This window comes from Tachyglossus aculeatus, chromosome 4, assembly GCF_015852505.1.
Source record: "Tachyglossus aculeatus isolate mTacAcu1 chromosome 4, mTacAcu1.pri, whole genome shotgun sequence".
Taxonomy (NCBI): domain Eukaryota; kingdom Metazoa; phylum Chordata; class Mammalia; order Monotremata; family Tachyglossidae; genus Tachyglossus; species Tachyglossus aculeatus.
In genome coordinates, this window is record NC_052069.1 from 8,077,086 (window position 1) to 8,089,270 (window position 12,185).

At 46.2% G+C, this 12,185-nt stretch overlaps 1 protein-coding gene across 1 annotated transcript in view; it reads right to left on the bottom strand.

Moving 5' to 3' along the window:
* KIAA0232 (KIAA0232 ortholog) overlaps positions 1-12,185 on the bottom strand; it is a 93,332-nt gene that overhangs the window by 42,874 nt on the left and 38,273 nt on the right. Inside the window, exon 3 of the mRNA XM_038745952.1 lies at positions 1,954-2,020. Coding sequence (XP_038601880.1) covers positions 1,954-2,020 — 67 coding nt within the window. The remainder of the gene's footprint in view (positions 1-1,953; positions 2,021-12,185) is intronic.

Below are 12,185 nucleotides of genomic sequence, written 5' to 3' on the forward strand. Positions count from 1 at the left end.
GGGGGCTCACAGTCTTAATCCCCATTTTACAGATGAGGGAACTGAGGCCCAGAGAAGTGAAGTGACTTGCCCAAAGTCACACAGCTGGTAACTGGCAGAGCCGGGATTTGAACCCATGACCTCTGACTCCAAAGCCCGGGCTCTTTCCACTGAGCCACGCTGCTTCACCACAAGTTGCGTGGTGAAGTGGCTACAGCCCGGGCCTGGGAGCCGGAAGGACTCCAGTCCTGGATCCTTGTCAGATTATCATCATTATATTGTCCCCGCTTCAAAGCCGTGGCTCAGTGGAAACAGCTTGGGCTTTGGAGTCAGAGGTCATGGGTTCGAATCCAGACTCCGCCATATGTCTGCTGTGTGACCTTGGGCAAGTCACTTAACTTCTGTATATATGTAAATATGTTTGTATGTATTTATTACTCTATTTTATTTGTACATATTTATTCTACTTATTTTATTTTGTTAATATGTTTTGTTTTGTTCTCTGTCTCCCCCTTCTAGACTGTAAGCCCACTGGTGGGTAGGGACCGTCTCTATATGTAGCCAACTTGTACTTCCCAAGCGCTTAGTCCAGTGCTCTGCACACAGTAAGCGCTCAATAAATACGATTGAATGAATGAATGAACTTCTATGAGCCTCAGTTACCCCATCTGTAAAATGGGGATTAAGACTGAGCCCCACGTGGGACAACCTGATCACCTTGTATCCCCCCAGCGCTTAGAACAGTGCTTTGCACATAGTAAGCGCTTAACAAATACCATTATTATTATTATTACTATTACTACTGAAGGTGCACTTCCTCCAAGAGGCCTTCCTAGATTAAGCCCCCTTTTCCTCAACTCCCCCTCTCTTCCGCATCCCCTCGACTCGCTCCCTTTGCTCTCCCCACCCCCCAGCACTTATGTACATAGCTACAATTCTATTTATTTGTATTGATGCCTGTTTACTTGTTTCGATGCCCATCTCCCCCCCTTTTTTTTTTGCATTTGTTAAGTGCTTACTATGTGCAAAGCACTGTTCTAAGCGCTGGGGAGGATACAGGGTGATCAGGTTGTCCCACGTGGGGCTCACAGTCTTAATCCCCATTTTACAGATGAGGCAACTGAGGCCCAGAGAAGTTAAGTGACTTGCCCAAGATCACACAGCAGACATGCGGCGGAGTCGGGATTCGAACCCATGACCTCTGACTCCAAAGCCCGTGCTCTTTCCACTGAGCCACGCTGCTTCTCTAGAGGCACGCTGCTTCCCCCCTCTAGACTGTATGCCTGCTGTGGGGAGGGACTGTCTCCAATACTTTCCAATTACTTAGTACAGTTCTCTGCTCAAGGTAAGCGCTCAATAAATACATCTGAATGACTGAGTGAATGAAGTTTTCATCCCGGCTCCGCCACACGTCTGCTGCGTGACCTTGGGCAAGTCACTTCACTTCTCTGGGCCTCAGTTCCCTCATCTGGAAACTGAGAATTAAGAGTGTGAGCCCCACGTGTGGGACAGGGACTGTGTCCAATTTAATCTGCATTTACACTCTCCCCCTCGTCCCCCTCTCCATCCCCCCCATCTTACCTCCTTCCCTTCCCCACAGCACCTGTATATATGTATACATGGCTGCACATATTTATTACTCTATTTATTTATTTATTTATTTATTTTACTTGTACATTTCTATCCTATTTATTTTATTTTCTTGGTATGTTTGGTTTTGTTCTCTGTCTCCCCCTTTTAGACTGTGAGCCCACTGTTGGGTAGGGACTGTCTCTATGTGTTGCCAATTTGTACTTCCCAAGCGCTTCGTACAGTGCTCTGCACATAGTAAGCGCTCAATAAATATGATTGATTGATTGATGGATTGATTTACGCCAGTGCTTAGGACGGTGCTGGGCTCATAGTAAGCGCTCAACAAACACCATCATTATTATTTCTTATTATCCTTAGCCTTCAAAAGGCTTCCGGCCTTACCTTGCTTACTCTGAAGGTCTTTCAATCTGGAGCAGAGCTCCTCCACCAAAGTTTCGATCCCAGAGCTCTGGAGAAGAACAACGACAAGCAAATTAGTCGAAGAGAGACTCCCATCTTCACACCCGTACAATCTCGCCACCGACCTCTTCCTCACGGCCCTACCTCCTATCTGGCAATTTCTTTCACTTCCCAGCCGGCAGGCTACCGCTCTCCCCATCTCCAAAGCCGTTATGAAATCACATCTCCTCCAGGAAGGCTTCCCTGATTCATCTCCAATCTCCCCACCCTCTTTTCCCCTACCTGCTGTGTGTGTGTATGAAAATTCAATCGGATTTATTGAGCGCTTACTGTGTGCAGAGCACTGTACTAAGCGCTTGGGAAGTACAAGTTGGGAACATACAGAGACGGTCCCTAACCAACAGTGGGCTCACAGTCTAGAAGGGGGAGACAGACAACAAAACAAAACATATTAACAAAATAAAATAAATAGAATAAATATGTACAAATAAAATAGAGTAATAAATATGTACTTCCCAGGCCTTCCCAGACTGAGCCCCTTCCTTCCTCTCCCCCTCGTCCCCCTCTCCATCCCCCCATCTTACCTCCTTCCCTTCCCCACAGCACCTGTACATATGTATATATGTTTGTGCATATTTATTACTCTATTTACTTATTTATTTTACTTGTACATATCTATTCTATTTATTTTATTTTTGTTAGTATGTTTGGTTTTGTCTCCCCCTTTTAGACTGTGAGCCCACTGTTGGGTAGGGACTGTCTCTATATGTTGCCAATTTGTACTTCCCAAGCGCTTAGTACAGTGCTCTGCACACAGTAAGCGCTCAATAAATACGATTGATGATGATGTACAAACATATATACAGGAGCTATGGGGAGGGGAAGGAGGTAAGGCAGAGGGGATGGAAAATCTATCTATATATTTATTTACATATACACGCACATACGTGTACATATACATATATATGTTTGTATGTATATAATAAAAACTCTTGCATCCCCTTGCTTGTAATTTATTTCAGTGTCTCAATGATAATAAGAATAATAATTATTATTACTGTGGTATCCGTTCAGCGCTTACTATGTGCCCATCACTGTTCTAAACTCTGGAGTTGATACAAGTTAATCAGGTTGGGCACAGTCCCTGTCCCACACTGGGCTCATGGTCTTAATCCCCATTCTTTACAGATGAGGTAACTGAGGCACAGAGAAGCTAAGTGTCTTGCCCAAGGTCCACGGCAGACAAGTGACGGAGCCGGAATTAGAACCCATGACCTAATCCCAGCTCCCAACCCCACTCGGATCGTAAACTCCTTGAGGGGAGGGATGATTTCTCCCAAGGCCGCTATACTCTCCCCCAGCCCCATATTCATTCAATCATCATCAATCGTATTTATTGAGCGCTTACTATGTGCAGAGCACTGTACTAAGCGCTTGGGAAGTACAAATTGGCAACATATAGAGACAGTCCCTACCCAACAGTGGGCTCACAGTCTAAAAGGGGGAGACAGAGAACAAAACCAAACATACTAACAAAATAAAATAGAATAGATATGTAGAAATAAATTAAATAAATAGAGTAAAAAAATATGTACAAACATATATACATATATACAGGTGCTGTGGGGAAGGGAGGGAGGTAAGATGGGGGGATGGAGAGGGGGACGAGGGGGAGAGGAAGGAAGGGGCTCAGTCTGGGAAGGCCTCCTGGAGGAGGTGAGCTCTCAGCAGGGCCTTGAAATTCAATCGTATTTACTGAGCGCTTACCGTTTGCAGAGCACCGTACTAAGCACTTAGCACTGTTCTAAGCGCTTACTTCTGCCACATCCTTATACTCTACTACTTCTCCTAGCCGTAATCTGCTTGGAATTCCTTGTGGGCAGGGATCGTGTCTACCAAATCTGTCGTACTGTACTCTCCCAAGCGCTTAGCACAGTGCCTGGCACAGAGTAAGGGCCCAATAAATACTATCAATTGACCGACGAACAGGATTGAAAAGTAGTTCAAACGCACATAGCGGAAGCCCCACAAATTCCCAGAATAAATTCTCAAGGACTTTCAAAAATTAATTTGTCCGGAGCCCAACAGAGTATTTCAGGGGTTTAAAAAGAGCTACTGAACCTTCCAAAAGCACACTGGGCCACCCAGCCCCCCCGCCCTTTTCTTTTTTTTAACCTCATTTACGCAGTAAGTCCCTGAATGCTTATGATTCGGCAGATTTGGACATTTTTAAAGGCGAGAGGCAGAAAGGACCATTTTTACGAGCTAGGGCTTCACTGTCTCAAGGAGCCGGTATTTCTCACACGAGGCAAAAATCGCTCGAAATTCTGTCGGCGTGAGAGCCGCTATCGGTCCGGTGACCCCGCGGCTGGGCCAAAAGTCTTCCTTCAGCCTGGAACGGGTCCCCTTGGTTTTAAAGCAAACGAAACAGGCACCCGTGACATAGCACTTTTACACGCTTATCGCTGGAACCACGCGCTGCTAAATATAAAACTTCGGCCGCTTCCCCCGCTAAAAATAAACCCATCGTTCTCCGGGGGCAATATTATTCACAGATAAAAGACTTAAATACTTCATGAAGCTAAACTTTATTTCAGCCCCGGAAGGGAAAAAAAAAATAAGAACGGCGCTAACGGGGCCAGGAAACGGTTCTTCGATACCCGTGAAAATAAAAACAAGACGGCGCCGGGAAAAAGTGAAAGGTGAACCAACGCAAGAGAACTGGTTTACTGAGCGGCTGACGCCCAATAGCAGAAAAAGAAAATTAGGAAACGAAAACCCCCATGGTCGCTATTAGTTTCCGACGCCTCCGTCACCCACTCGAGAGTTGGCTAAGAAACATCGATCTTACCATTATGACCACGGAGTGATGAGTTTGGGAATTAAACACTCCATTTCCTACTGCATCATGAAACTAATACTCGCGTCAGCTGACGCTGCGTTCTGGTCGGTACGGCAAAATCCTATGTAACTAGCACTCGTTTTTAAAAGAACAGTCTACAGTGCCGGTGTGCCAAATCTCCAGAGAGCCCACTTATTCCACTCCTTTCCGCGCTCGACCAGGCGGCTCACCGCCGAATGCGGTATCGCCCCAAACGTTCCCTTCCAACGCATTCTGATCCCTTCCTTCCCCTCTCCAAGATGAGCCGTCCTACGGGTGTCTCCAGTCCAAAATCCGGAAAAGCAAAGCGCTCAGGCCGATGGAACTCCGGATATTTATCGTCCGGCTCCAGCTGCACCGAAACACGGAACGGTTTTGTTTCCGTGGCTAACCGGCTCCCGTTTGGGCTTCGGCTGCTCTTTGGGAAGCGTGGCTGGCGTCTCCAGCCGCTGACCCCAACGGGGAAGACGACTTCCTAGTTCAGTATGAATTAGGCCCCCCGAAAGTATTCCTTCTGTCGCCTTATGTGTTTCCAAGCATTTCAGGCTTTACGAAAATGTTTTCTTTTTTACGTTAAATGCCACATTATAGGAGCCCAGCGTGTCTGGCTTACTGGGGCTCGGGCAAAGAGCCAGAGTTAATAACAGCCCGGCTTCCAGGTGGATTCGGGCAACTTTGAATGGATGGGGCTGGGAAGGGGTGGAAAACCACAGTCTCTCCTTCAAGGTGCCACCAATCAATCAATCAATCCATCGTATTTATTGAGCACTTACTGTGTGCAGAGCACTGTACTAAGCGCTTGGGCAGTACAAGTTGGCAACATATAGAGACGGTCCCTACCCAACAGTGGGCTCACAGTCTAGAAGGGGGAGACAGAGAACAAAACCAAACATATTAACAAAATAAAATAAATAGAATAGATATGTACAAGTAGAATAAATAGAGTAATTAGAATAAATAGAGTAATAATAAATAGAGTAATAAATAAATAGAGTAACAACTTCCCAGCTCCACGCTGTTGCCCTAGACCTACGGTTGAGACCTCCCCTTTCCGTACCTACAGGGTTCTGTAATAATGATGATAATTATAATAATTAGGGTATTGGTTATGCGCTTACTATGTGCCAGGCACTATTCTAAGCGCTGGGTAAATACAGGATAATTGGGTTGGACATGTGTTTGTATATATTTATTACTCTATTTATTTATTTTACTTGTACATATCTACTCTATTTTATTTTGTTAGTATGTTTGGTTTTGTTCTCTGTCTCCCCCTTCTAGACTGTGAGCCCACTGCTGGGTAGGGACTGTCTCTATATGTTGCCAACTTGTACTTCCCAAGCGCTTAGTACAGTGCTCTGCACACAGTAAGCGCTCAATAAATACAACTGATTGACTGACACAGTCCCCGTCCCATGTGGGGCTCACAGTTATTCATTTTTTTTTCATTCAATCATATTTATTGAGCGCTTACTGTGTGCAGAGCACTGTACTAAGCGCTTGGAAGTACAACTCGGCAACAAATGGAGACAGTCTTAATCCCCATTTTCCAGATGAGGCAACTGAGGCACAGAGAACTGTACTAAGCGCTTGGAAGTACAACTCGGCAACAAATGGAGACAGTCTTAATCCCCATTTTCCAGATGAGGCAACTGAGGCACAGAGAACTGTACTAAGCGCTTGGAAGTACAATTCGGCAACAAATGGAGACAGTCTTAATCCCCATTTTCCAGGTGAGGCAACCGAGGCACAGAGAATAATAATAATAATAATGATGATAATGGTATTTGTCAAGCACTCAGTGCTTAGAACAGTGCTTGGCACAAAGTAAGCGCTTAACAAATACCATCGTTATTCTTGTTAAGAGCTTACTATGTGCCAGGCAGTATACTAAGCACTGGGGTGGAAACAAGCAAGTCAGGTTGGACACAGTCCCTGCGCCACGTGGGGCTCACGGTCTTTATCCCCATTTTAGAGATGAGGGAACTGAGGCCCAGAGAACGATAATAATAATCATAATGATGGCATTTATTAAGCTCTTACTACGTGCAAAGCACTATTCTAAGCGCTGGGGTAGATACAAGGTAATCAAGTTGTCCCACGTGGGGCTCACAGACTTAATCCCCATTTTCCAGATGAGGAGGCACAGAGAAGTGAAGCGACTTGCCCAGAGTCACCCAGCTGACAAGTGGCGGGGCGGGGATTTGAACCCATGACCTCTGACTCCGAAGCCCGAGCTCTTTCCACTGAGCCACGCTGTGACCTCCTGAATCCCAGGCCCGGGCTCTAACCACCAGGCCGTGCTGCTACTGTATTCGCTCCATTTATCGGAGCCCTTTCTGCTTATTCTTGTGACGTGGCAAACACAGAAGATAAAGGGGATTCAAGCGCTTAGTACAGTGCTCTGCACATAGTAAGCGCTCAATAAATACGATTGATGATTTAGCCTGGTGATTTAGGGCTGTTGGATTTCTAGCAGTCTGCTCAGGGGAAGCTGTGGGGTGGTGGTGGGTGGGAGAGGGGATTCAGAACGACCTGGGTTCGAATCCCCGGCTGTGTGACCCTGGGCAAGTCACTTCACCTCTTTGGGCCTCAGTGACCTCATCTGTAAAATTGGGATTGAGACTGTGAGCCCCACGGGGGGACAGGGACTGCGTCCATCCCGATTTGCCTGTATTCACCCCAGTGCTTAGTCAGTTCCTGGCACAAAGTAAGCACTTAAATACCACAATAATACCCACAACATCTGTATATATGTTTGTACGTATTTATTACTCTATTTATTTTACTTGTACATATTTATTCTACTTATTTTATTTTGTTAATATGTTGTGTTTTGTTCTCTGTCTCCCCCTTCTAGACTGTGAGCCCACTGTTGGGTAGGGACCGTCTCCATACGTTGCCAACTTGTACTTCCCAAGCGCTTAGTACAGTGCTCTGCACACAGTAAGCGCTCAATAAATACGACTGAATGAATGAATTATTATTACTACTAGAGGAGAGGGAGAAGGGGGTCTTCAGGATGCTCCTTGTTACGCAGGGAACGTGTCTATCAACTCTAGACTGTAAGCTTGTTGTGGGCAGGGAATGTTTCTATTATATTGGATTCTCCCACACTCTTAGTACTCTGCACACAGTAAGCCCTCAATAATAATAATGATGATGGCATTTATTAAGCGCTTACTACGTGCAAAGCACTGTTCTAAGCACTGGGGAGGTTACAAGGTGATCAGGTCGTCCCACATGGGGCTCACAGTCTTAATCCTCATTTTAGAGATGAGGTAAATGAGGCCCAGAGAAGTGAAGTGACTTACCCAAAGTCACACAGCTGACAATTGGCAGAGCCGGGATTTGAACCCACGACCTCTCACTCCAAAGCCCATGCTCTATCCACTGAACCACACTGCTTCCTAATAAATCCGATAATCCCAATAAATCCCAATAAATCCGACAGACTGACTCTGTTTTAGTGAACTCTCCCAACTCCTCAATACAGTGCTCTGCGCAAAGTAAGTGCTCAATAAATTCTGAGAAGCAGCATGGCCTAGAGGATACAGCATGGGCCTGGGAGTTAGGAGGACCTGGGTTCGAATTCCGACTCTGTCACCTGTGTGCTGGATGTTGCTGGGTACGGACCGTCTCTATATGTTGCTGACTTGTACTTCCCAAGCGCTTAGTCCAGTGCTCTGCACACAGTAAGCGCTCAGTAAATACGATTGAATGAATGACAGTGGACAAGTCACTTCACTGAGCCTCAGTTACCTCATCTGGAAAATGGGGATTGAGACTGTGAGCCCCAAGTGGGATCAGGACTCTGTCCAACCTGATGGTCTTGTGTCTATCCCAGCTCTTAGTACAGTGCCTGGCACATAATAGGTGCTTTTAAGAGACCATAAAAAGAACTGAAAAAATTCCATGGATTGACTGACGAGGGTGGAAGATGGACAGCAGGGAGAGGGAGGAAAAGGAAAAAAAACGGGAGCCCACTAAAAACCCAAAGGAACTCCCCATTGGCTACAGTTAAGGTGGAGGCTTTAATTGTGTAATGGATCAACTATTCAACCGCCCCTCCCCACCCTTTTTTTTAAAAAAAAGTAATTTTTTAAATGATATTTGTTAAGCGTTTACTATGTCGAGCGCTGCTCTAATCACTGTCAGCTGTGTGACTTTGGGCAAGTCACTTAACTTCTCTGGGCCTCAGTTCCCTCATCTGGAAAATGGGGATTAAGACTGCGAGCCCCCCGTGGGACAACCTGATTACCTTGTATTTCCCCCAGTGCTTAGAACAGTGCTTGGCACATAGTAAGCGCTGAGCAAATACCAAATTGGAGAAGCCGCGCGGCTCCACTGAAAGAGCCCGGGCTTTGGAGTCAGAGGTCATGGGTTCAAATTCCGGCTCCGCCAACTGTCAGCTGTGTGACTTTGGGCAAGTCACTTCACTTCTCTGGGCCTCAGTTCCCTCATCTGTAAAATGGGGATTAAGATTGTGAGCCCCATGTGGGACAACCTGATCACCTTGTATCCCCCCAGCGCTTAGAACAGTGCTTGGCACACAGTAAGTGCTCAACAAATACCATCATTATTATACAAGTTCATCAGACCGGATTCAGTGCCTGTCCCGTACAGGGTTCACAATCGAAGTAGGAGGGAGAACGGATGTTGAATCCCCATTTGCAGTTGGGGAAACTGAGGCGCAGAGCAGTGACTTGCCCACGGCCACCCAGCAGGCGACGGATGGGGACGGCATTCTCTTAAAGCAGCACTGTTTAGAGGATACAGCCCAGGCCTAGGAGTCTAAAGGCCCTGGGTTCTAGTTCTGGCTCTGCCACTTGTTTGCTGTGTGACCTTGAGCGAGTCACTTCACTTCTCTGGGCCACCTCAGTTATCTCATCTGTAAAATGGGGATTAAGACCGTGAACCCTATGTGGGACAGGGACTGATGATCTTTTATCTACCCCAGCACTTAGAACAGTGCTTGACACATAGTAAGCACTTAGCAAATACCATCACCATCATCATCAACCGGGGGAGGGTCTTGCAGAGACCCCCGTTCCAATATTGATGCTACTGATGCCTGTCTACTTGTTTGGTTTTGTTGTCTATCCCCCCTTCTAGACTGTGAGCCCATTGTTGGGTAGGGATTGTCTCTGCTGCCGAATTGTACTTTCCAAGCACTTAGTACAGTGCCCTGCACTCAGTAAGCGCTCAATAAATATGACTGAATGAATGTATGAATGAATGAATGAACCCTTTCCTGCATTTCTCCCCACCCCCCACATTCTTGGTCTCTGGATTTGAATTACCACATCAGCGTCGAGGAATCTCCACCAGCTTCTGGGAAACTTCAAAGCTACACTTTCACATCCGACTTCGGCAAATGTCAAGAGAGAAGGGAAAGGCGGGCAAATTTGGGGTGGCATCCCGGCGTTCCCGCTTCTAATAAATAATAATAATAATTATGGTACTTGTTAAGCGCTTACTAGGTGCCAAGCACTGTTCTAAGCGCTGAGGTAAATACAAGTGAATCAGGCTGGACACAGACCCTGTCCAAGACTGGACTCCCACTCTTAAATCCTCATTTTTTACAGATGAGGTAACGGAGGCCCAGAGAAGTGAAGCCACTTGCCCAAGGTCACACAGCAGACAAGTGGTGGAGCCAGGATTAGAACCCATGACTTTCGGACTCCTAGGCCTAGGCTCTGTCCATTATAAGTAATACCACTGGCCAACTTAGACTGGAGGGGGATGGAGGGAAGGAGGGGAGAAAGAGGAGAGGAGTATCAAAGTGAAGCAGCATGGTCTAGTGGAAAGAATCCAGGCCCTGGGAGTCAAAGGACCTGGGTTCTAATCCCGGCTCCGTCAACTGACTGCTGTGTGACCTTGGGTGAGTCACTTCACTTCCCAGTGCCTCATTTACTTCATCTGTAGACTGTGAGCCCGTTGTTGGGTAGGGACCATCTCTTTATGTTGCCAACTTGTATTTCCCAAGCGCTTAGTAATAATAATAATGATGGCATTTATTAAGTGCTTACTATGTGCAAAGCACCATCCTAAACGCTGGGGAGGTTACAAGGTGATCAGGCTGTCCCACGTGGGGCTCACAATCTTAATCCCCATTTTACAGATGAGGTCACTGAGGCACAGAGAAGTGAAGTGACTTGCCCAAAGTCACACAGCTGACAATTGGTGGAGCCGGGATTTGAACCCATGACTTCTGACTCCAAAGCAAGTCGCTTCACTTCTCTGGGCCTCAGTTACCTCATCTGTAAAAAATGAGGATTTAAGAGTGGGAGTCCAATCTTGGACAGGGTCTGTGTCCAACCTGATTAACTTGTATCTACTTCAGCGCTTAGAACAGTGCTTGGCACCTAGTAAGCGCTTAACAAGTACCATAATTATTATTATTTATTGGAAACTGGAACGCTGGGACGCCACCCCAAATGTGCCTGCCTTTCCCTTCTCTCTTGAGATTTGACAAAGTCGGATGTGAAAGTGTAGCTTTGAAGTTTCCCAGAAACTGGTGGAGATTCCTCGACCTGGATGGGGAAATTAAAAAATTAAAGTGCTCTTTCCACTGAGCCACGCTGCTTCAAGCGCTCAATAAATATGATTGAATGCATGAATCTGTAATAATAATAGCAATAATAATGATTATAATGGTATCTGTTAAGCGCTGACTATATGTCAAGCACTGGGGGAGATCAAGATGATCCAGTCAGACACAACCTCTGTCTCACACTGGGTTTACAACCTAAGTAGGCCGGAGAACAGGGCTTGAGTCCTCATTTTACAGATGAGGTAACTGAGGCAGAGAAGAGCAATGACTTGGCCAAGGTCACCCAGCAGGCAGAGAGCAGAGGTGGGATCACCACCCAGGTCCTCTGACTCAATCAATCATATTTATTGAGCACTTACTGTGTGCAGAGCACTGTACTAAGCGCTTGGGAAGTACAAGTTGGCAACATATTGGACTCCTAAAGCTCGTGTTTGTTCCAATGGGCCACAAGCCTCCTCAATAATAATAATAATAATGGTGGCATTTGTTAAGCGCTTACTATGTCCAAAGCACTGTTCCAAGCGCTGGGGAGGATACGAGGAGATCAGGTGGCCCCACGTGGGGCTCACAGTCTTAATCCCCACTTTACAGACGAGGGAACTGAGGCACAGAGAAGTGAAGTGACTTGCCCAAAGTCACACAGCTGATTTATTACTCTATTTTACTTGTCCATATTTACTATTCTATTTATTTTATTTTGTTACTATGTGTTGCTTTGTTGTCTGTCTCCCCCTTCTAGAATGTGAGCCCACTACTGGGTAGGGACCGTCTCTATAT